General features: G+C 45.7%; 1 protein-coding gene and 1 long non-coding RNA gene across 5 annotated transcripts in view; one reads left to right on the forward strand and one right to left on the reverse strand.

The window, feature by feature from the left end:
- Nucleotides 1-8,145: 8,145 nt before the first annotated feature.
- Nucleotides 8,146-12,195, reverse strand: LOC116184003 (uncharacterized). Of its 2 annotated transcripts, none has more exons than XR_014957721.1 (2): nt 12,059-12,195; nt 8,146-9,503 (listed from the first exon to the last, which is right to left on the reverse strand). It is a non-coding gene; the product is annotated as an uncharacterized LOC116184003 (long non-coding RNA). The 2 variants fall into 2 exon arrangements; XR_014957720.1 differs by having other exon boundaries at nt 8,146-10,332.
- Nucleotides 12,196-12,316: 121 nt separating this feature from the next.
- PIAS1 (protein inhibitor of activated STAT 1) overlaps nt 12,317-25,542 on the forward strand; it is a 58,836-nt gene continuing 45,610 nt past the window's right edge. For 2 of the 3 annotated variants that reach the window (XM_077785954.2, XM_085589036.1), the window contains exon 1: nt 12,317-12,474. In XM_077785954.2, the coding sequence (XP_077642080.2) occupies nt 12,346-12,474 (129 nt within the window). In that variant the 5' untranslated portion in view covers nt 12,317-12,345. Of the gene's footprint in view, nt 12,475-12,988; nt 13,357-25,542 lie in introns of those variants that run through there. The other variant, XM_085589035.1, reaches the window with a different exon arrangement.

Raw genomic sequence — 25,542 nt, forward strand, 5'->3', positions numbered from 1 at the left:
AATCTTTGCTGGGAGAAGTGAAATAATAACCAAAAGCTGTTGGTTCCCTGTCGGAATCTGAGGTATTGATCATTCTGAGGTTGCAAAAGTCTCTGTCTGTCAGCCCCGCTGCCAAAGGAGAAATCATAATTCCTCTGTGCTGGTTCCAAGGTTGTTTATTCTGTTTATCTCTCACATGTTCTGCTGCCCTGCCCAGCTCTGTCCTGCAGAGCAGCGTGTGGGGCTCTGCCCTCAGTGGGATGTGACAAACATTAAATACCAGAAACTCCCTGGGCTGGATTGACAATATATTATACATATATATATATATATATTTATTTATTTATTTATTTATTTATTTAAATATATTTAATATATTACAATAACATGCCAATATCTGTCACCTACGTTGAACAGTGTGTCCCCAGCCTGAACCCAGTCCCCAGTTTCTGGTATAGAATGTTACAAACATTATATAATGTTACAAACATTAAATACCAGAAACTACCCGTGCTATATTTACAATATTATATACCAGAAAGTACCTGTGCTATATTTACAATAACATGCCAATGTAACACCCCTCAGTGGGATGTTAAGTAAAAAGCAAAAATAAAGAAAAAATTAAAATATAATGCTATAAATTTCTATATCATAAGTAAAAAACAAAAATAAAGAAAAATTAAAATTGTGGCTATCGCTAACAATAAATGCATTTCCCAAAGGTAACATCTGATTTCTCTCCAAAACAAAACCATTTGAAGCTCTGAGGGCCGGGGCTGTACAGGAGATGGGCTGGTATTGGAAACGCAGGAGAACCCAATGGGAAGAAATGTTGATGTTTGACTCCATTCAGAAGGCTGGATGATTTTTTTATTATAACTATGCTAAAATACATTAATTTACTATATAAAAGGAGGATACTCAAACTACAAACTACTTTCTCTGATTCTAACACAACTCGTGACCCTCTCTGAGTCCAGTCCCAGGTGGGTTGGATTGGGTTGGATTGGGTTGAGTTGGATTGGGTTGGATTGGATTGGGTTGGATTGGGTTGGGTTGGATTGGATTGGATTGGGTTGGGTTGGATTGGGTTGGATTGGGTTGGATTGGGTTGGATTGGGTTGGATTGAGTTGGATTGGGTTGGATTGGGTTGGATTGGATTGGTTGGATTGGATTGGGTTGGATTGGGTTGGTTGGATTGGATTGGATTGGATTGGGTTGATTGGATTGGGTTGGATTGGGTTGGATTGGATTGGATTGGATTGGATTGGGTTGATTGGATTGGGTTGGATTGGGTTGGATTGGATTGGATTGGATTGGATTGGATTGGATTGGATTGGATTGGGTTGGGTTGGATTGGGTTGAATTGGATTAGGTTGGGTTGGATTGAGTTGGATTGGATTGGATTGGATTGGATTGGATTGGATTGGATTGGGTTGGATTGGGTTGGTTGGATTGGATTGGATTGGGTTGGATTGGGTTGGAATGGATTGGGTTGGATTGGATTGGGTCAGATTGGCCATCAGCTCCAACAATCCTCACCAGAATCCAACCAAGCATCACCCCAGGGAAACAATTCTCCAAGGACATTCCACATGGGAAAACAAGGAGCAGAAATAGAAATTATTTTCCCTTTCTTCTCTCTGTGCTCCTCTATAAAAATCCTGAGAGGGAGAGAAACGCGCCTGCCACACTGGGGCACTTTGATGGCTGAGTTTGTAAAACCTTCAGCCGGCTCTGCAGAAACTTCCCCAGTCCTGACGAGACCCAAAACCCCTTCCCAAATAATGTGGTGTTTTTCACAGCAAGCCTGGAAAAAAGCCAGGGAAGGGCTCTGGGTCTGTGGGGTGCACATCTGGCGAGCCCCGGAGCACGCTGGCCAGAAAGATTTGTGCTGAGCACCCCTCGACTGCCTGGAATGACCTGCAGAGCCTGTGCCGAGCACGGCGGGTCGGTAAAAAATCGATTCCAGCCCACGATGTGCTGGAATTCATCCGAGTGCACCAGCGCCAGCAGCCTCTGCTCAAGGAGACCGATGGAAACGGGTGGAATTTGGGATAAATCGGGCTTGGGGGTTTTTTGTTTTATTTATTAATTCGTCTTGATGTCTTAATTTATCTTCTCAGCTGAAGGGAGGGGAGGTGAGCTCCAGAGGGAGAGGCCCTGGCTGCCCCGTGAGCTGCGATCAATGCACATTGTGCACTTGGAAGTGTTCTCTCCTTCACTGGCTTTCCGTAAATTGCTGGGCAGATCTTCCTGGAGATGACAGCAGAGCTGAGCCCGTGCCAGCAAGGATTGACTTCCAAAGGAAAAATGGGAGCGCGACTCCTCGGGATGCTTCAGTCGGGGAGCTCCCCTGGGCTTGCACCTCCTCTTGCCGTGGAACAGAGCGTTCCTCCCTTCCCTGGGGTTTATCCCAAAACACAACCAACCCAAACATCCTCCTCCTCCTCCTCCTCCTCCTGGACGTGCCAGCTCAGGGAGGTCTCAGCCCTGGATGCTGAGCTTCCAGAATCCTGGAATGGTTCGGCTTGGAAGGTTCCTCAAAGCTCTCCTCATCCTCCACGTTGTCCCACGAGTCCAGGGAATTCTGGATGTGGCTCTCAGGTGACAAGGTGGCTTGGAAGGTTCCTCGAAGCTCTCCTCATTCTCCACATTGTCCCAGGAGTCCAGGGAATTCTGGATGTGGTGCTCAGGTGACAAGGTGGCTTGGAAGGTTCCTCAAAGCTCTCCTCGTCCTCCACGTTGTCCCACGATTCCAGGGAATTCTGGATGTGGTGCTCAGGTGACAAGGTGGCTTGGAAGGTTCCTCAAAGCTCTCCTCATTCTCCACATTGTCCCAGGAGTCCAGGGAATTCTGGATGTGGCTCTCAGGTGACAAGGTGGCTTGGAAGATTCCTCGAAGCTCTCCTCATCCTCCACGTTGTCCCAGGAGTCCAGGGAATTCTGGATGTGGTGCTCAGGTGACAAGGTGGCTTGGAAGGTTCCTCGAAGCTCTCCTTGTCCTCCACGTTGTCCCAGGAATCCAGAGAATTCTGGATGTGGTGCTCAGGTGACAAGGTGGCTTGGAAGGTTCCTCGAAGCTCTCCTCATTCTCCACATTGTCCCAGGAGTCCAGGGAATTCTGGATGTACCACTCAGGTGACAAGGTGGCTTGGAAGGTTCCTCGAAGCTCTCCTTGTCCTCCACGTTGTCCCAGGAGTCCAGGGAATTCTGGATGTGGTGCTCAGGTGACAAGGTGGGCATGGGGCATGGCCAGGACTCAAAGATCTTGAAGGGCTTTTCCAACCTCTGGAATTCTGGAATTCCTGCTCACCATCCAGAGCCATTTTCCAAGCTCTTCCTTCTCCCTTTGCCATCCTGATTTTTCACCCTGGTCGTGGTGGGTTAGGCCCAGGGTCCAATTAGCCTCATTAAAAGTATAAACTAATAATTCATCAGTAAAAATATAAAGTAGTAACTTCTCATTCAATATATAAACTAATAATTCCTCATTAAGAATATAAACTATTAATTCCTCGTTCCAAGTTGGTTTACCATGGACTAATCAGGGATTTAGTGTCTGGTACTGGAGTGGGGGCTCAGCTTTTATTTTAATGCTATTTTTTAACTGGACGCAGCTCTATTTGTCTGTGATAAATCATTTTTGGGTAATTTTTGGGAGCCTTGATGACCTTGAAGGGGTTTTCCAACCTCTGGAATTCTGGAACTCCTGCTCACCAACCAGAGCCATTTTCCAAGCACTTTTCTTCCTCCCCTTTTGCCATCCTGATTTTTCACCCTGGTCGTGGTGGGTTAGGCCCACGGTCCAGTCAACCTCATTAGAAGTTAAAATTATTAAACTAATAATTCCTCATTAAAAATATAAACTAATAGTTCCTCATTCAGAATATAAGCTAATAATTCCTCATTCCAAGTTGGTTTTCCATGGACTAACCAGGGATTGAGTGCCTGATACCGGAGTGGGGCTCAGCTTTGATTTAAATACTATTTTTTATCTGGAGGCAGCTCTATTTCTGTGATCTGGGAGCGTAATTTAATGGGTAAATATAATCTTTATTGATGTTTCCTTTGTTAACTCGCTGATGCTGGTAAAGAGCTTTGAAGATGAAAGCGCCGCGTGCAATAAATATTAACGTTATTCCAATTTATTTGAACGTTGCCAGCATTCCAGCTCCAGCATCTTTCATCCAAGAATCTCCAAGTGCTTTTCCAAATGTTAATTAATTAATTTCCTCCCAGCAGTGCAGGGAAACACCTTTTATCACCGGCATCTTCCTTTCCCCAAGGAGTCGCTCCCCGTGCGTTTTACCCCGCGGATTTGGGTCAACTCAGGGAATGTGGCAGGAGTTTTTTGGGATTGATCCAAGAATTCCTGCCGGGCGTTTTCCCAGCCTTGGTGCCTGACAAAATTCCCTTCCTTGGGAATTGGCACTCAGCTGCTCTGGAAAGGAAAAAAACCAGACAAGGAGCACAGGCCCCACCCAGAGCAGGGCAGGAAATGAAACTCTGCCAGGTGGGGATGATCCCTACTGGGCATCCAGGAATTTTCAGGATTTTTCATGTGTCAGATTTTAATTTTCAGGAGGAAATCTTGATGGGGTGTTGAGGCAGAATCTCATAATTCCTATTTAAGAGATAATTAAAATGGAAATATTTTCTGAAAGGCAGCACAGGTCAAGATCTGAGCGGAAGGAAATGAAACTCTTCCAAATCAGGATGATCCCAGTCAGAAATCCAGGAATTCTCAGGATTTTGATGTTTCATATTTTAATTTTTCAGGAGGAAATCTTGATGGGACGTTGAGTCGGGATCTTGTAGTCCTTATTGGAAAGGCCATTAAAATAGAAGTATTTTCTGAAAAGCAGTGCAAGTGAAGATCTGAGCTGAAGGAAATGAAAGTTTTGAAAATCAGGATAATCCTAGTCAGGGATCCCGGAATTTTCAGGATTTTTGATGTTTCATATTTTAATTTTTCAGGAGAAAATCTTGATGGGGTGTTCAGCCAGAATCTCATAATTCCTATTTAAGAGGTGATTAAAATGGAAATATTTTCTGAAAGGCAGCACAGGTGAGGATCTGAGCTGCAGAGAAATGCTGCAGGTGAAACTTCCCCTAAAAACCCTCCCCAGTCCAGAGGTGAGTGATGAGCCAAAAAAGAAAGAGGATTTTGAGACAACGTGACTCCAGCAGGGCATGAGAACAATGAGAAGATCAAAAATAGCACTATTGACTGCTGCAAAAACAACATACATATAATTTTCAGGTAATTACTGCGGCATAATTAGCTGGGTTGTTTTGGCATGAGCCATCTGAAATGAGCTCTGCTTGCTGCTGGAGCTCAGCTTTATTTGCAGCATTCCTATGACTCAGGGGATGCTGGAGCAAGGGATTGGGTGAAAAATGAATATTTTTATTTTGTTTTTTCCTAGCTGAGCCCATCTCGGGGCACAGCCTGGCTGCTGCTGCTTTATCCTGAGTTTATCCTGATTTTTAGGCAAAAAAAAAAAAAACAACAAAAAAAAAGGAAATTTGCAGCAAAATCTACTCCGGAGGAATTCCATATGTGGTCCATAATGGGAATTATAGGATAGGAAAGAGAGTCAAATTGGAACAGGTCTTTTTCTAGATGACTCTCTGGGAAAAACTATTTTAAATTCAGTTTATATGAAAATATCAGTATTTGTCATGCGCTGTGTGAGTGGAGGGATGGGGGCACATCCTAAGGACTCACTCTCCAAGTTGTGGAAAATGTGAATTATTTTTATTTCTTTGTTTTATTGCCACGGGCTCTGCTTATTAAGAATCATTTACTGTCTGTAGAAACAACTTCTGACTTAAGCACTGGGGCCTTCAAAAATCACTTTTAATTGGAATGAGAGAGTTCCTCGCAGTGAAAGCCCGGGTTTGTTGATGCTGGAAGTCTGGAGAGTGCAATTAAAAGCTTCCTTCACCTCAGTGATGATATTTTGGAAATAAATGCAGCTTTCTGGAGTTTTTCTCCTCGTGTTTGAATAGTTTTTTTGGCCAATTCGAAGCTTTTGGAGGATGTGATGTTTTAAGTCTTGCCTGGCTTTGGATTTCTCAGCTCCCCAGGACCTGCTGTGGTTGCTTTTTACTCTTTCTTCTTGCGCTGCATCCACAAATTATGAAAATGGGTGCTAATGACCAAAAAAAAAAAAAAAAAAAATTCCCACTCGTGATTCATGGAAATGGAATTTTGTTGACCAAAAAAAAAGGGGATTTAACTCAGCCAAAGGAAATGCTTTTCCAACTGGAGATGAATATCTCAGGAATGACCATTTCTTCTCAGAGAGAGAACTGTTCCAGTTTTCATTTCAGGATAAAAAAAACCAAAATAGAATAAGTCAAATAGGTTGGGAATTTTGTCATTCCAGACTGGGAATTCTGTCATTCCAGGTTAAGAATACAGGTGGGAATTTTGTCATTCCAGGCTCAGAATAAGGGCTGGGAATTCTGTCAGTCTACACTGGGAATACAGGTGGGAATTCTGTCACTCCAAGCTGGGAATTCTGTCACTCCAGGCTGTGAAAACAGGTGGGAATTCTGTCACTCCAGGCTGGGAATTCTGTCATTCCAAGAAGGGAATTCTGTCACTCCAGGCTGGGAATACCATCTGAGGCTGCAGGGCAGTCCTAAAACGAGGTGAGAAATGTGAATTTTTGTCAACATTTGCAGAGACCGCAGTGAGGGACACTTTGTGCACAGCCAGGGCGGGGCGGGAGCAGAGCCTGGATGTCAGAGGAGGGAAAACAGGGAAACAGGGATGAGTCCCACCCTGGCACTGCTCACCTAATTAACAGCTGCAGAATCTCATTTGCATGCGCATCCCAAATGCTGGGGTGACATCCCCAAAATGCCCCAGGATCGCTCCCTAAATTCAGATTTGAGCTGCCCCTCTGGGGGTTTTTGTAGCACGGGCAGGAAAGTTTAATTTCTGAGCAGCAGCCCTTCTGGGAATCCAAATAATTCCCTCTGGCTGCCCTGGGACCCTGGCAGGGCTCAGAACCCCCTGGACAGAGCCCCCAGAGACACTGGCTGTGATCTCTGCCCATGGAAAAGAGTTTTCAATCTTACAGGGTGAATTACCAGCTCTGAGTGTTTGATATCAGTAATAATTAAGCGTGGCACGGGTGCAAAAGTAGAATTTTAGGATTCTAGATGAGGGGTCCAAAGGGGACAAAATGGAGGAAATTGGGTGTGCCTTGTCCTTTTTCTCCTTCTTCATGCCCTCCATGTCTCACTGTGGTGTTGGCATTTTTCTGTTGGTTCAGGCTGGGGGCACACTGTCCAACGTAGGTGACAGATATTGGCACGTTCTTGTAAATGCAGCCCAGGGAGTTTCTGGTATTTAATGTTTGTCACATCCCACTGAGGGCAGAGCCCCACACGCTGCCCTGCAGGACAGAGCTGGGCAGGGCAGCAGAACATGTGAGAGATCAACAGAATAAACAACCTTGAAACAGCACAGACCAATTATGGCTTCTGCTTTGGCAGCGGGGCTGACAGACAGAGACTTTTACAATCTCAGAATGATCAATACCTCAGATTCTGACATTCCTCGTCTGGGCCCAGCTTGTACAAATTATTGTCTGATTTGGGCTGATATTGCTCTTGGATGCAGATTTTGGGGAGATGTTTGTGCCAGCCCGCTACACACCAACTTCCTGCTCAGCACATGTGTTGTTATAAAGTTAAAAAATGTATTTTTTTAAATCAGATATTGGCTACTCCATTGTCTCCTCCTTTAGCCAAGTAGTTTTCACTAAAATATTTCTCTTTCTGTCCCTCAGAAAAGGGTGTTTCACACATTTCATGCCTGCAACAGCCTCAGCAGTAAAGGTATTTTAGTGGCTTGGTCGTGTTTTCTATCAAGAAATAATAGCTGAGAGTCTATCATTAAATCAGTTTTATTCAGGCTCAGAAATGCCCTTGTGTTACTTTTAGGCAAAGAGCAAATTTGGATTATTAGACAAAGAGGAGAAACTCTTGGCTACTCGGACTAATGAAAACAACATGTTCGCAGAAAAAAATACATATCTTTAAAAATATTATTGTGTCTGAACATGGCTTTGAGCATGTGAGTTATGTGACACGATACGTTTTTGGGGAAGTTACAGAAGAGGAGAATAAAAGAAATCGGGGGGTAAGAGACAAATTCTCAAGTCATTTATTTTACTGCGATGCGGCCAAAAGGGGGAAACACAACTTTGGAAAATTGGGAATTGAAAATATCAAAATTGTGGAGGTTTGAGGGAAATCTTGATCTTTCATTTTCTCTCTCCGCAGAGGTCAAAGCTCAAAAAAATATTAGCTTTAGCTCAGAAGCAAGACAACCTGAGGATTGTTTGGGGCTGTTCTCCCTTACTCCAGCTGCATCCCAGTATTTTCTTTTGGAAATGGAGAGAAAAATTGAAGATTTAATTTTAATTTAATTTTTAAGATCTGAGTGCTGCCATGACTGCCACAGCTGGAGCCACTGCGAGCACCTCTGGAAATGACTGAGTGTTGACAAAGGCTTTTTTTGGCAATAAACCATCAGCCGAGCCTCGGGAGCAGAGAGGAACAAAATTTCACTACATGTAAATAATGGCCTAAAAATAGAAGCGCAGATTGTTTTTCTCATTAAGTTCCTTCTCCATCCTCCAGTATATTCTGCACTGAAAAGGGAGTGACTATCAAAAAGCCCAAACTGAAAAAAAAAAAAATGAAGAGCCTGGGCGAGGTTTGGCTGTAAAAAACACCGGCAGGAGCATTTTAAACCCGATTTTCTGTATCCCCTTTTTTAGTTCGCTTCCTTATTTTAATGCAGCCGAAGCCATTCTGGGGCTGTTTTATTTGAAGGCAGTTTTGAGAGAGGACACTGTGGTTTATGGCCACGTGTCAAGTTTGATAGTGTTGTGCCATGATTTAGCAAAACACTCGGAGCACACGTCCACATCCCACTGAATTTGGTAGGAAGTGGAGAAGCAGAGGAAAAGCTGTTTGGCTGTGCAGCAGCCTCATTCAGGGGGGGAAAAAAATCAAAAGTAATTGAAATAAAGCAAGGATTTTTCTCCACACAATTACAGAGCTTTAAGGCCGAATTCTTTCAGCTCGCCATGAACTCATTGATCATGTTAGATGACGATTATGACACGTATTTAATAATTTCAAATTAAGGGTTCTGCACTGGGCTGCCTCAGACCACTGAAATAGATGGGCTAATTCTGGGAGCCGTGGGCGTGCTGGAGTCATCTGATTTTATTTTTTTTTAGCTGTCTCACCCTGCCCCCTCCCCAAACCAGCCTTTCAGACGCGGAGAGAAATCTTCATTGCACGCAGGATTGTCCGGGTGTGCTCATCAGCCTCCTCTAATTGCTGCTCGTTTCCTGAGCGTGGCAGGATCCAGGAGAGCGGGGCCACCGATGGAGTTGGGATGAGGCATGAAGAAAGAGGGGTGTCAGCCAGCAGCTCCCCCGATTTTCTGCCAGTCTGGAGGATGTTTCTGGGTGAAACGCTTGGAAATGGAAAGTTTGGAAAGAGATATGAGTTGTTTGCTTTGCTGGGCGTATCAGGACTTTATATATGCTCACCATAAACATGATGCCATCAAAAATCACATATCATTTATATATACGTTCATATATTTATTTTTATATATGTTCATCTATTTATGTATGTTCATATAATTTATATGTGTTCTTTTTCTAGGTTAAGTATACATGACCTGTCCACCTTGGTCAAAATCCATACAGTTTTGTCATGGATTGATGGAATGTGACACATCCTGATACCATTCCATTCTCATCCCTGCTTTACTAGGAGTTGTTTTCCTCAGGACTGCACATAAATATTCTTACCAATAAACAGCATTGCATCAAAAAGCTCCTTAAACACTTTTGGCACCTCTCTCCCATTCTTCCCTTAACACAAAGCACTTAATTTTAAATCCTGGGTAACCCTCTGAGGCAAATGTTATAAATTTTGATTCTGTAATTACCCCAGGTTCCCTGCACTCCTTGCTTGAATCTGCAGAGTTGGGACATGAAATCTTTATTTTATTTTCAGTGCCCATCCTCTAAGTGCTTTGGGAATGGAGGATGATGGATTTTATGGCAGCTATGGAAAAATTGGAAATTTTGTTCTTTGTTCCGTTCTGTGCATTAAGGTGAAGGCCAAGGAGAGAAATTGTCATGGTGATCGATATTTGGGGAATAACACCCAGGTAGAAAGAAGCTGAATCGAGCTATAATGACCTGAACACTAACGTTTAATCCTCCCAAATTCACAACTGATGCATCATCTTGCCAAGCAGGATTTTGGTAGGTATTTTCCCCTCTGGCTTGCTGTTGGAAGAACACAAATTTCACTCAAAACTGACATGAAATGGGTGCATTTGGACCTCAAATCTGTTGTTACTTGAAATTCCCTGAAATAAAACTTGTAATTTCCTGAAAAACTGATAATTTCCAGCTTGGTGCACACCAGGAGCTGATGTCCACTGAGGTACCCTGGCCTCATCCCTTTCCACTCCTAGAGGTCTCAAACCTGCGAATTAAGTAGCAAAAATCTGTGAAAAATGCGTATTTTATGATTGGCTTCTCGCAAATGTTACAATGAATATTATATGTGTAACGTTAGGAAGTTCTGCTGTATTAATTCTCTTAAGTGGCGTGTTAAATACAGTTTTAGGTTACAACACAATGTTAAAATAGAAACTCTGTGATACAGGATTTGTTACAAGCTCAAGCAGGAGGATGAGATAATCGAGAAACTCTTCACACAGAGATGGCAGCGAAGGGGGCCCATACAAAGTTCCTCCTTCTCAGAAAAAAACAAACATTCTTCCACCTTAAGGAGAAAAGTTCTTAATTTGCAAAGAATTTATGCATCATGTATGAGATACATGAATATGCAACAGGCTGTTGCTTTTATGGTTATTCCTTTGTTCACAAAGTCTGCTTTTTTGTGACTTAGTGTCCGAGAGCATCCAGACATCCGTAATTCTTTGCTTTTTATTGTCTTGCATTTGTCCTAACTCTAAATTTTATTACTCTAATTATATTACTATTTTTATAATAATTTTATTATTGCTAAAGTTCTAAAATATTTTAAAAACCAAGTGATTGGCATTTTTCACACTCTAATTATACTACTATTTTAATAATCATTTTATTATTACTATACTTAAAAAAAAATTTAAAAACCAAGCGATTGGCGTTTTTTCACACTCTAATCACATTACTATTTTAATAATAATTTTATTATTATTAAACTTCAAAAAATCTTTAAAACCAAGCGGTTTTCACACTCTAATTATATTACTATTTTTATAATAATTTTATTATTACCAAACTTCTAAAAATTTTAAAAACCAGGTGATTGGCGTTTTTTCACACTCTAATCACATTACTATTTTAATAATAATTTTATTATTATTAAACTTCTAAAAAATCTTAAAAACCAAGCGTTTTTCACACTTTAATTATATTACTATGTTAATAATCATTTTATTATTACTAAACTAAAAAATTAAAAAAACCAGGTGATTGGCATTTTTTCACACTCTAATCACATTACTATTTTAATAATAATTTTATTATTATTAAACTTCTAAAAAATCTTAAAAACCAAGCGTTTTTCACACTTTAATTATATTACTATTTTAATAATCATTTTATTATTACTAAACAAAAAAATTAAAAAAACCAGGTGATTGGCATTTTTTCACACTCTAATCACATTACTATTTTAATAATAATTTTATTATTATTAAACTTCTAAAAAATCTTAAAAACCAAGCGTTTTTCACACTTTAATTATATTACTATTTTAATAATCATTTTATTATTACTAAACTAAAAAATTAAAAAAAACAGGTGATTGGCGTTTTTTCACACTCTAATCACATTACTATTTTAATAATAATTTTATTATTATTAAACTTCTAAAAAATCTTAAAAACCAAGCGTTTTTTCACACTTTATTTATATTACTATTTTAATAATAATTTTATTATGACCCAACTTCTAAAAATGTTAAAAACGCGGTGATCGGCGTCGTTTCACGCACCGCAGCTGCACGGTCCCGTGTTAATAACCGCATTTACCACCGGAGGAAGGCGCTGCCTGTGGCGCCGCGGGGCTGAGGGGAGCAGCCGGGGCGCCCGCAGGGACGCGCTCCCCTCACGGAGCGCCGCCACCAGCGCCAAACTCGACGGGCAGGGCGAATCTCTACGGGCAGGGCGAAGCTCTACGGGCAGGGCGAGGCTCCAGCCCCGCGGGGCGGCCCCGGGAGCCGCGGCGAAGCGGCAGCCCCGGCGTGAGGGCGCGGAGCGGCGCGGCCGGAGGAGGCACAAAATGGCGCCGCGATTCAAACGCTGCGCGCTGCGGGCGGGCGGGGCGGCGGCGGCGGGGCGGCGGCGTCCCGGCGGGGTTCACTGCGCCTGCGCGCGGAGTCGCAAGATGGCGGACAGTGCGGAACTAAAGGTAAAGCGCAGCTCTCCGCGTCCCCCCGCGGCGCCGCCGGGGCCGCGGCCGGCGGCGGCCCGCGGCGGGATGAGCCGCGCCGGAGCGGCCGCGGCGGGGCCGCGCTGGCAGCGCGGGTTGAGAGGCGGGGTGGGTGCGGAGCGCAGCGCGGAGCTGCCTCCTCTCGCCGCACCCCCCCACACACACACTCCGCCGGCCGCGCTCCGCCGGGCGGCCCCGCCGGCAGCCGGGGCAGCGCGGGCGGCTCCGCTCCGCGGCCGCCGGGTCGGGCGGCGCCGCCGCGGGTGAGGGCGGCGGCCGCGGGGAGCCCCCCGCGGGGTGTGGGGGCCGGCGGGGGGCACGGCGCCGCGGCGCCCCGCGAAGTTTGCGAGGGGAGTCCGGCGGGAGCGGCAGCGGCGGTGACAGCGGCGGCGGCGCGGCCCGCCGGTAAATAAAGAACGTCACAGGCAGATGTGGAGGAGTTCCGCGGCGCTGAGCTGGCGGCGGTCCCTGTCATGCTGCGGAACGCGGGGGGACGGGGCGCTCCGAGCCGCCCGGCCGCGGCCGCTCCGCCCGGGGCGGTTTCGGGGAGCATTTGGGGGGATTTTTCGGGCGCTCAGCCCGGAGGGAAGGAGCTCCTCCCGCTCTGCCGGACGCGGAACTTGGGCTTTCCTAAAGCGATTTTGAGGAAGAGCGGTGGCAGGGTAGAGGGTGGTAGGCACCCACCCGAAAATCCCAGGGAAAGATCCCCCCGAAACTTTGTGCCCCGCACACTCTGCAGGGTGTGAAAAGTTGCGGAGTTTCCTCGCACTTTTCACAGGCTCCTTATTCACCGGGAGGGCTCCTGCCTCCTCCTCCTCCTCCTCCTCCTGTAAAGTTCGCGGAGTGAAGGGCTGGAATCAGGTGGGTCTGAAATGGGTACGGGCACAGGCGTGTTAAACGTGTAACATAAACTACGGAATGGCTCGGGTATGACTAAGGAAATATTTGGTCTTTTCCTAGAGGTTTGGTAGATCTCGGTTTTCTGACTATCAAAGGTACCGTGCGCTTTCGTTTTTAGATGCTTAAGGAGCTGTCAGCGGGTTAAGAAATATTAAATCTTCGGTGTGTTCTGACTTGTGTGGGTCAGGACCCTTCAGATCCTCCTTTAAATCCTCCTCTGGCCTTCGTTTTTCTGCGTGTCTTCAGACCACATTGTATTGCTTGAGCTGTGTAGTCCTTAAGCCTTTTTTCTTTTCAAGCTCTGCTTCCCACATAACGAGATCAGAGGGTTAAGATGTGATTCCAGTGCTCAAGTTTTTGTCAATTTTAGCGTGGCAAATGGAATAGTGTGTTTTGGTTAAGTAGCAGCGAGAGTTTGGTGGTGCACAGCAGCCAGCTTGGCTTTACGTGATGCCTTTATTAGCAAGAGTGACTCAAAAGGAGTTCAAAGAGATGGGAGATAGGGAATAAAGTCATTCCAAACCCCTTCATTGATCACTGTTAGAAGTCTCCTTCTCGAGAACCGGTAGAGAAAAATCAGAGTTTTTAAAATTTATGTTTCGTAAAGTGCTGTTGCTGCCTCAGGGATGTGGAGGGTGAATGCCAAAGTTGCTGTTTTATTCTCAGTTTCAGTTTTCTGCTCAGGTTGCGGCTGGAGTGGTACTTGCAGGCAGGGACTGGAGGATGGCAGTGAAAAGTTGGGCATTTTTTTTTTCTGCAGCCACGGGAGCTTGGCAGTTTGCTTAACAAAAAAGTAATTACTTCATAAATTCATGCTTGGAAGACCTCAGGACATTCTGATTTTTTTTTGTTTGTTTTTTTTTGTCTTTAGACTGTACAGAATTAAAAAGCTGCGTGGGTGGGAGCCGCTCCGTCAGGAAGGAGAGGGGACACAGAATCTCCTGCTTGGGCTGGGAGCTGTCACCCTGCAGCTCTCCAGGCTCTCAGGTGCTGCAGGAGCTCCTCAGAAAAATGTGGAAAGCTCTGACATCGTGGCTGGGGACACTGGGGATTTTTTAAAAAGGAGTAAATCCCCAGAAAACGTGCTTTTAAGTTCTTTTTTTTGGGAGTTGAAAGTAGCTAAGGGACGGTTTGTGATGAAGACTCTGCTCTTTGAAGAATGACCAGTGAATTCCTTTAATTATTTTCTTAGGTAAAACGTTGTAAGGTTCTCCTCTGATTAATTAGCAAATGGGATTGATTTCAGATTTAGTGACTTTTAAAAACTAAAATCAACTGTAATACTTGGGCAGGGACTCTTTTGCCTGGCCAGAAAAAGTTTGTCAGAAAAACTTACTCAAGTTTCTAAAAATTTGTTGCCTTCCTGTGCAGAGAACCCTGGGGCTATGTATGGGGAAATTAGGGAATGTGACATGTGGAAATTAGGGAATGTGATATGATGGGTGCTATCGCCAAAGGAAAATTAAAGTTGTTGCTCCCTCAGAAAAACAGTGGTCAGTCTTACTTGCCACAATTTTTCATGGCGTTTTAATCATGAAATTGCCTTTCCTCTAATTTATTTCCTTACCACAAGCGAGGGCCTTTCAGCCTTTTTTGCCCCCATTTTTGTTTGTTCTGTGGAGGGGAAAAAAAAAAAAATCAGATAAGGTGAAACCTGGCTTTGCAGATCCCGGCCTGGTGAGGTTCCTGAATTCCTGGGACTGGGAAGGTTGGGGTAAATTGAAGCAGGATGTTTTCCTTTCTGCTGCTGAAACAAGGTAACTGCAAAGTTTGTTCTGCTGCAGAGTTCTCCCTCACTCCATAGGCTGAGGCATATGTGAATTTTCCTGATCTTAATTACTATTCCTGTCTAATTGCACCCAGACTCTAATTTATCTCAAGGTAAGCTATTTAAAGCTCTTTCTAATTGGAAGGAGTATACTTGAGTGATTAAATCTTTCCTTCAATATTTCTTACATCTCTTTAAATTGGTTATTAGATTGTTGTGATCTTCGCCTTCCACTCCAGCATTTTGGAAATCATTACACAGTTTGCAATAATCAATTCAATTAACCACGGATCAAAGAGTGAAAAAGAAAAGCTTATGTTCAAGTATTGTCATTCTTGATACTGTCCTAAGAAGCTGGTTTGGAAAGCACATGCTGGGAGGTTTTCTCCTTTGTTCTCTCTCCTTTTAAGAAAGTGCCTTTGGGGGATTGAAGAGATCCCTGGTGTGTTTCTTGTTAGACATAATTTATACTTTAAAAATAAAAAAAAAAAAAAGAAAAAAAAGTGAGCCAAGAGTTTGAATGAAAATTCATCACAACATTTCCACACAATGGTGAGGAATACAAACCACTCAGAAATATTCTCAGTTGGGAAATGCCCCTCCCTGAAATCCAGGGAAGCAGTTTTGGGATAACAGTGACAAATGGACTTGTGGAATTGCATCCCTAATTTTAATAAACATAATCTACCTGTTTCAGCGTTCAATTAGAATTTTACACTTCTGCATTACGAGCTCTTTCTCCTTAATCCTTTTATAAGTTGCTGAGGTTGTGTGTTGCTGAGATTAAAGTAAATATAATCTACTTTTCATTGTTAGCTGAGCCCGTGGATTACGTTTGTTCGTGCTCTAATTTGCTGTGTGCCAGCAGAATTGTATTTTTCACTGATTTTTGGGCTGGGTATCTTTTTTGTTTTTGAGCTTTTGGTCATCGACACCGGGGTTGCAGATATCAGAGGGGTAAAATTGGAGCTGTCCAAGCCTCAATCCATAAACCTTTTTTATTGCCAAGAAACCCCAGATTGTTGCATGCACATGAATACAGTGCCAGAGAACTTTGGGTAAACCTTCCCCATCCAGGGAGGTTCTGTGCAAGTCAAATTCATTGAGGAGGAAGGTTTCAACACCAGCATTTCATAGTAGTTATTTTTAATAGCTTTACAGCTGATTTCCTTTTGGTTATAAAGGTATTTAAAAATCCCAGTTAGAAGGAGGTAGGAGATGCCCCTTATTCAGCTTTATTGCAGGAGAAAAATGTTCCTATCAGCTCCAGCATTTCATAGTAGTTATTTTTAATGGATTTACAGATGCTTTTCTTTTGGTTATAAAGGTATTTAAAAATCCCAGTTAGAAGGAGGTAGGAGATGCCCCTTATTCAGCTTTATTGCAGGAGAAAAATGTTCCTGGAGGGAGGAGAAGTGCTCAGGACTGCCTGGCCATTGGGAAGAATATTCATAGAGCAGGCACACGAGAGAAATAGTTAACAGCAGCCCACGAGCAGGGTGTGGGGAGCTGGGATAGCTCTGATATTGGAGTTATTTATAGGGATGGAGGCTCTGAGTGCTGTGGTTTATACCCTGCCCTGCATCCAGCAGAGCCCAGGGAGGGCAGACTTGTCCCTAATGCGTTTGGCAGGGTGGGATGGAGTTCCTGGAATCCCTTCTCGGGGAAATCAGCCTCTCATCACTTCTCTCCTCAGTGCCATTAGAGTGAAAACCAAACCAGAGCTCCAGGCACTTGAGAGTGGAGTGCTCCCTGTAAGTGTTCTGAGATAGCCCCAGCCCTCCTTTCTCTGGAGCATCTCCTGCAATTCCTCTTTGTCCTAAAGCTTGGAGTGATTTGGGGGCTCACCCTCTGGAGCATCTCCTGGAATTCCTGTTTGTCCTAAAGCTTAGGGTGAGTTGGGAGCTGACCCTTTGGAACATCTCTTGCAATCCTTGTTTGTCCTAAAGCTTGGGGTGAGATGGGGTCTGACCTTTTGGAGCATCTCCTGGAATTCCTGTTTGTCCTAAAGCTTGGAGTGATTTGGGAGCTCACCCTCTGGAGCATCTCCTGGAATTCCTGTTTGTCCTAAAGCTTGGAGTGATTTGGGGGCTCACCCTCTGGAGCATCTCCTGGAATTCCTGTTTGTCCTAAAGCTTGGAGTGATTTGGGGGCTCACCCTCTGGAGCATCTGCTGGAATTCCTGTTTGTCCTAAAGCTTGGCTGAGGTGGGCTGGTGCTCCCCATCCCTGTTGGGCTCTGCTGAAACGATGGAATTTGAAGCCACAGTCCCTTGGTTGCTTGGGAATCAACATTTTGAGAGGGTTAATTTTTGGATCACTCAGTGCCCCAAAGGCTGGAGAATTATTTTCTCCCCTGGGGCTTTTCTCTTACGTGGGGTGTTGGTGTTTGGCCCTTGACTCCACCAAGAGAAAATTTCACCTCCAGAGCTGAAGTTGTGTCAAAAATGTGTCTTTGCTTTTGCTACTGTGTTTCCAGCATAGAAACTTTGGTTTTACAGGTGCCCTTCTAATGGAAAACTGGGCTTCATCACCCTCCATAAAAAGTAGTAAAAGCCTTTTGAAACCCCCAGAGTTCAGGGAAGAATGCAAACATGGGTTTTAGGTGAAAAAAGTTCCCTGTAAATGCCTCAGCCTGGGCTGTCCCCCTTCACCTCTGATTGACAGAATCGTGCCTGCAAGAATCACAGATAAATGTTTGTCCTGTTCTTGAGCAGGAGAAAAGGGGAAATGCCCATCTGGAGTGGCTGCTGGGGCAGCTGGATTTTGGGATCCTCCTGCTGGAGCTCAGGTATTGATTGTGCTCTGTCACTGCTCCAGGCCTGTGCAGACCAGTGAGTGCTGAGAGTGTTGGTTTGGGCTTTTTAAAGTGGAGATGATTGGATTTTATGATGCTGGGATTGCACGTAGTACCTTCAGTAGCCAGTCCGTTCATGGAAACAAATGCCTTTCTTAAAAGTAGAGTGAGTAGAGAGAGTAGATATTCAAAAATCATTTGCTAGGGAGGGGGATGAGGAGGAGAAAGGAGCTTACAAAAGACTGCTTATTTCTGTAATTTTACTCAACACTATCGAAGCCAGTTCAAACGTTGCCACTGCCATAAAATGTGGCTATTTCAAAGTAAATTAAAAGCTTGGGGGCTACAAGACAAACTAGGAAGTATTAAAGCTTTGAGAACACGTGGAGCTGAGCTTGGGGCCAGGAGATGGTAGTTGTGTTCTGAGCTTGCAGGTTTTCAGGTAGAATTCCATGGAGCCAGTTGAACAGGATATTACTGTCCCTACAAACCTTTTCTTACCCCTCTTTGGCTGGTGCAGCTGGGTTGATCCAGGGGCTGCTCAGCAATTTGCTTCATCTTGTTTGGGATTTGGGCTGGCTGTGGATGTCCCTGCTGCTCTGTTGTGTCCCTTCAGAGCGCTCTGGAGATTGGATTCCAAGGCTAGGGAAGAGTGGGAGGGTATTATGGGCTTGTCTGGAATATGGGAAACAAAGAAATGAAAAGCCAGGGTACAATTAGACCAGAGGTCAGCTTGAGCTTGACCTGCACGTCTCTGGGAGATGATATACAAGAGATTTATATGGGAAGTGGCAGGATAATTAATGGGAAGGAAAAGGAGCCTCCTGAAGCCTGTGCTTGGGGAGCAGGGAGCCCTGGGCTCTGCAGCAGAGCAGGGACTCCGTGGCCATGTGGAAGTTTATTTAGGGGACACAGATAAGTGCTGTCACCTCCTGGGCTGCACTGCAATGCTCTGCAGTGAACTTCCCGTGTTTGGGTTAGGAGATGGGAATGAGCTGGCTGGACCCTTGGGAGTAAACATGGATGGGGCTCTGCCTGCTCTGCCTGGGCTGCAGGAAATGCTCCAGTGGCTCTTTCCATCTGGGAAGGACACCTGGCTGACAGCAGGGCAGGGAGCAAGGGGCAGCTCCCGTGTCTGCCCTGCTTTGGGGCTCTCACAGCCAGCAGCTCCTCCTGCTGAAGTGGTGGAGCATCCCTTCATCCCTGCAGACACTTCCTTCCCTCTGCTCTAGCTGTTTGTGGTGTGTCCCGAGTGCTTTTTCCCAGTCTCCAGCCCTGAGAGAAATTGCCATGCTGAATTCTTTAAACCAGAGCTCAGCAGGGCTCTCCCGTTGGTTTTTCATGGTGTTTCTTTCTGTTGGACACCTTCTTGCTGCCTTGCTCCCAAATCATTCAGTGATTCTGGCTGGGAGGGACTGTGGGGAGTCTCCAGCAGCATCAGCTGTGGGGTCAGAACAGCTCACTCAGGGCTTGGTCCAGTCTGCTCTGAAACCTCCAGGGATGGAGATGGCACCACCTCCGTGGACAGCCTCTTCCATGGCTTGGCTGTGTTCATGGTAAAAACAGGGCTGGTTTGGCTTTTTTGGATCTCCATCCCGGAAAACAGGGCTGGTTTGGCTTTTTTGGATCTCCATCCTGGAAAACAGGGCTGGTTTGGCTTTTTCAGATCTCCATCCTGGAAAACAGGGCTGGTTTGGCTTTTTTGGATCTCCATCCTGGAAAATAGGGCTGGTTTGGCTTTTTTGGATCTCCATTCTGGAAAACAGGGCTGGTTTGGCTTTTTTGGATCTCCATCCCGGAAAACAGGGCTGGTTTGGCTTTTTCGGATCTCCATCCTGGACCTCCTCCTTCAGCTTGTGCTGTGTTCCAGTGGGAAGCTCAGGGCTGTTTCCATAGGATCTCCTGGACACTTTGGGAGGTTGCCAGGAGGTTGCTCCAAAGCCTTCTCACCACCAGGCTGAAAGAACCCTGTTCCCAAACCTCCTGCCAGGTCATCCTGCTGGACCTCACAAAGAATTTTGGGAATGGGATTTGGGCAGGTGATCCCATGCCACGATGTCGTTCTCGAGGAGTTTTTACTCCTCAGGATTTCTGTTTGTGCACATCCTCAGCACTGTGCAAAAGTAGTTCCTGGGGCTGTGCACTGGTACCGGTGGGAATTGCTTCCAAAAATTGAAATTTCATAAGCAGTGAACCTTCAGAGGGGATGTGGTGACACACAGCTCTTCACCAGGAGGCTCCATGAAGTTACTGTCTATTTGAAGCTCTCCCACTCCTTCCCCTTCTCCCATGAAATCCTTGGTTCTAAGCATGAGGAGAACTGAGCTCAGTCTCCTCCTTGCTTGGCTGCAGCACCTGAAGCTGCATCTTTTGTGGCCACGGTCAGTGGAGTGTGCAAACACGTGAGAAATGTTCTCAGAAATTCGTGCTGGGCAGAACTTGGAGGCCTGGCTTTTCTGAGCTGGGTTTATACAAGACATTCAGCTGAAAAATGGGGTATACAGGATGGTTTCTACAAGATACTCAACTGAGAAATGGTTAGTTAGTGTGCAAAATAGAATATAGGATGAAAACAGCAGCAAAGTGAGTTTGCCTTGACAATTCAGCTTCGGTGCAGCTCCCTGTTCTGTATTTTTTTGTAAAAAGCAGAAGCCAAATGCAGTAGGGACAGTTTGGTTCAGGTAAAATCACTAATCTGAACAGCAGGAGAGTCCTGTAAAAAGTTGCGTGGATGAGAATGTTTTTGATACATTCATTCCTCATCTTGTTTCTCGAGAGTCCCTTGACAAAATGATCTCACTTCTGTGCAGATGTTGTAGCTCGTTTCCCTGGTGCAAAAGAAGAGCCTTTGAAGCAGTCCAAGTATTTGTGGAGATTTTCAGCTTCTTGGAAAAGCTGTTGGAGGCAGCTCTGCTGAGGCTCTGGATGGAGCTGTGAGTGCACCTAGAAATGCACAGCAGCAGGAACGTGGGACACAAACAAAGCTGTTCTTTTTGGTAGGTTCTGTGTTGATTTAACAGCCTCTCATCTGTGAATCTGCTGAGGCCACTCCATGGCAGGGCTTCAAATATTTTTTTTTTTTTTCCAAGTATCAGAACTGTTGTTGGTTTGAATCACAAGGATTTGAAATAATATTTTTCTAAAGGGTGTCCACCCAGGTTTTCATTCAGTTAATTCCTACTTTTACCTCTTTGCTGTTCAATGTGACTCTCTCTGTTCTGCAGTGACATTTTTATTTGAGGCCCTCGACAATGTCGCTTGGCTTTCAGAGGAAATGACTGAAAATAAATGTGTTAGAAACTGATTCTTAGGGTTGGAAAAGTGGCTGTGGTGGTTCAGACCAAGGGTCCATCCAGCCTGGTGGTGTCTCCTGCAGCTTCTGGAAATAAATGAGTGAGGAAGAGCAACAACAGGGCAAAGTGGGAGAAATCCTCTCCCTGCACTATTCCTCCGTGCCCAGGCACTTCCAGCTCAGCCCTCTGAATCCAGAGGGGTGCATGAACCAATCAATCTATTTTCAAGTGCCTTTCCAGCTTTCCTTGAACCTTTATGACCTGATTTTGTTCCCAGCATTTTGGGTGGGATTTCTGATTTTGGATTTTGGGTGTTGTTTGGAGCCTGGTTCCATCCATGATGTTGTGATGGAGGAGGACAAACAGCTCCTCCCTGTCCATCTCTTGTGTGCTGCTCGTGGTTTTCTACATTGGATCACAGCTGTCCCCAGGTCCTCTATTTTTAGGTTGAAAACTCTGAGCTTTCATTATTTCTTCATTAGGGAAGTCATGCTGGGCTTCTGACATTTCCACTTCTCATCTCTGTGTATGTGTGTAGATATAATAATTTAACGTATTTTCTATGATGAGACCACCAAACCCACCCGTACTTGGACATTTGGGCGAAGCAGGAATTGACATAATTCAGAATAATTTTTTGTCTTTTTGCCCTCTGCTCCCTCCCAGCCATTTCTCCCAGTGGTTTTTGTGCTCACAGCTGAGCTGATGTTCTCCTACCTGTGTTTATCTTGGGGCCAGCCGTGGCAGAGGTCGCTCTGCAAAGCCCTGGGGTGCTGCTCTGCTTTCCCCACGAGTTCTGGACATGAAACTGGGCTCTGCCAGTGATGCTCCATCCCTCAAACCCTGCTCCTGCTGCCTTTTCTGGGTGTCCAGGAACAGGTTAAGCCCAGAGTGCCACTGCAGCTCTCCACGCATGACCTTCCCCTATTGTTTGCCCCTGGAACAGCTCAGCCTGATGGTAACAGAAGAACTTTGAATAGCAGCTGAAGATCCAGGGCCTGGCTTCCTTTTTTTAAAGGAGTTATTGATGCTGGAGGAATACTCAGCTTGGTGTGTGCAGACTGGATTTTCGTCGTTTCCTTTGACCTGTGCTGTTCTGTTGTTTCTAAACACATGGAGGACTCTGAGGTGGTGCCAAGCTGTGTGCAGGGAAAGCTGAGATGTGTTGGAACTTGTTTCCCATGTTCAGTTCACTCAAAAAAATTTGGTAGAATGTGGCTTTGTTTTTTAGAGGACATGCACACAGTTTGGGAAAAAGCTTGAGCTAATTAATAATTGATTAATGGCATGGACTCCATTCCTCAGGCCCACGCGATGATGTCTTGATGCCTTTATTTGTATTTTTCCTTTTGACATAGAGGCTGAGCAGTATTGTGAAGCAATTAAAACATCCTTACGTGCAAGTTGGAGCTGTAGGTTGTTACCTAGTGAATGGATCAGGAGGCACGAAGGTGAAGCCAGCTCGTACTAAAAATCCCTGCTGAACCCCCAAAAATGCCTTGTTTTGTCACCAGACCCTAAATAATCCTGTGTGTGTCAAAGGGACAGGCAGGGTATAAACTCCTGAACGTGTGAGAGTTATTCAGAGGCCATTAATGAGCTGCAAAAGCCTTGTCTGTATGCAAATTCCTATTCAGGGTGGGATTTGGATGAGGTGGTTAATGAGGCGGGGCCGTGGTTTGGTCAGTCAGGATGAAAGGAGCTGTGGTGGAACATCCTGCCCCCGGAGTGGGATGGGAACCGGGGGAGGAAGGCTTGGAAAAGTGAGGGAATGTTGAATCACGAACTTGGATTTGGGATTTTGGTTTTTCTATGCAGTTTTCTTAGGCAGCTCTGTGGAGCTTGGTTTATTCTCGTGGCTGGAGCTTGGAAAAGTGAGGAAATGCTTAAATCAGAAACTGCAGCTCTGAGTCTCTGACTGGGTTGGGATTTTGATCATTTTGCTATCAGAATTTTCTTAGGCAGATCTTTGGATCCTGGTTTATTCTCGTGGCTGAAGCTTGGAAAACTGAGGGAATGCTTAAATCAAACTGCAGCTCTGAGTCTAACTGGGTTGGGATTTTGATAATTTTGCTCTCAGTTTTCTTAGGCAGCTCTGTGGATCCTGGTTAATTCTCATGGCTGGAGCTTGGAAAAGTGAGGGGAATGATTGGGAAAGATGGGAATGGGGGGAGGAAGGCTTGGAAAAGTGAGGGAATGTTTAAAACCGCAGCTCTGTCTCTCTGACTGGGTTGGGATTTTGATCATTTTGCTGTCACAATTTTCTTAGGCAGATCTTTGGATCCTGGTTTATTCTCGTGGCTGAAGCTTGGAAAAGTGAGGGAATGTTGAATCACAAACTTGGATTTGGGATTTTGGTTTTTCTATGCAGTTTTCTTAGGCAGCTCTGTGGATCCTGGTTTATTCTCGTGGCTGACGCTTGGAAAAGTGAGGGAATGTTGAATCAGAAACTGCAGCTCTGTCTCTCTGACTGGGTTGGGATTTTGATCATTTTGCTGTCAGAGTTTTCTCTTTGGGTCCTGATTTATTCCCAGTGAATGCAGGATCCTGGTGGAGTTCACTTACAGCGGTTTGCACGGATTTGAAATCCTAGGTGTGGCTGAAACTTGGCTTCTAAAAACCCCTCATTCCATCAAGGGGTTTGTTTCCATGCAGGGCAGGGGTTATTGTGGGAATAAATGAATTGGATTCAGTCTGACTGTAAGGAAAAGCGTCTGGAGGGTGAGGTGGTGGCTTGGGGGAGTGAAATCTCCCTCTTCCCACCAAGCAATGTCCTTAGCATGTGCCAGAGTGCTGGGAAAATGTTCCTAAAGGCCCTGCTGGGCTCTGTGTGGGCCAGGAAAATATTGCATACAGAATATATAGAATTTCCTCCTCACTGCGTGCTCGAGCCTATAGGTAACCCTCTGCTAATACACATAAAAATGCCGTTTTCTGGCATGGACAGCTCGGGGAGCTGCAAGGACAGAAAATCCCAGATTGTGAGGGGTGAGACAGGACTGTGGGGTTGGGATCAGCTTTGCCAGCAGCTCAGGCCTTGCTGAGGATGCATCTTGGGCTCCATTTTAACTCCAAACCGTCTTCTTCCTCCTCGCTGGGGGCTGAGGAAGGCAGGGAGAGCGATGGAGTCCTGCGGCTTCTCCTGAACCCCGGGGCGCAGCCCTGCCTTGGGCTGGGCTGGAAAAGGGAATTCCCTGCTCCCCTTTCCCTTGTCTGTGTGCTGCAGCCCCGGGGTCTGCTCCAGGCCTTGGCACACGCTGCTGCTCGGGTTTGGGCTGGGACCGGGGTTTGGGATGGGATCGGGGTTTGGGATGGGATCCTGGGATCGGGGTTTGGGCTGGGATCCTGGGTTTGGGCTGGGATCGGGGTTTGGGATGGGATCCTGGGATTGGGGTTTGGGATGGGATCGGGGTTTGGGATGGGATCCTGGGTTTGGGCTGGGATCCTGGGATTGGGGTTTGGGCTGGGATCCTGGGATTGGGCTGGGATTGGGGTTTGGGATGGGATCCTGGGATCGGGGTTTGGGCTGGGATCGGGGTTTGGGATGGGGTCAGGGTTTGGGGTTTGGGATGGGATCGGGGTTTGGGATGCGATCTGGAGCTGGGGATGGGATCTCAGGTTTAGGCTTGGATTGGGGTTTGGGCTGGTATCCGGGGTTTGGGGTGGGATCGGAATTTGGATGGGATCCAGGATTTGGGATGAGATCCCATGTTTGGGCTTGGGATCTGGGGTTTGGGCTGGGATCGGGGTTTGGGATGGAATTTGGGGTTTGGGATGGAATTCAGGGTTTGGGATGGGATCCTGGGGCGGGGGATGATGGATTCCATGTTCGGGATGGGATCTGGATTCATGATGGGATCTGGGGTTTGGGGTCGGATCCAGGGTTTGGGATGGAATTTGGGGTTTGGGATGGAATTCGGGGTTTGGGCTGGGTTTTGGGGTTTGGGCTGGGATCCAGGTTCAGGATGGAAGATTTGGGGTTCGGGCTGGGATTTGGGGGTTGGGCTGAGATCAGGGTTCGGGCTGGGATTTGGAGTTTGGGATGGGATTGGGGGTTTGGGCTGGGATTGGGGGTTTGGAATGGGATTGGGGTTTGAGATGGGATCAGGGTTTGGGCTGGGATTGGGGGTTTGGAATGGGATTGGGGTTCGGGATGGGATCGGGGTTCAGGATGGAAGATTTGGGGTTCGGGATGGGATCGGGATTCGGGCTGGAATTTGGGGTTCAGGCTGGGATCCCAGCACTCCTGGCAGGATCTCTCCCTGTTCCTGGCTCTGCAGCAGCCAGAGC

The sequence above is a fragment of the Lonchura striata genome, chromosome 10 (genome assembly GCF_050655825.1).
Source record: "Lonchura striata isolate lonStrDom1 chromosome 10, ASM5065582v1, whole genome shotgun sequence".
Lineage (NCBI taxonomy): Eukaryota > Metazoa > Chordata > Aves > Passeriformes > Estrildidae > Lonchura > Lonchura striata.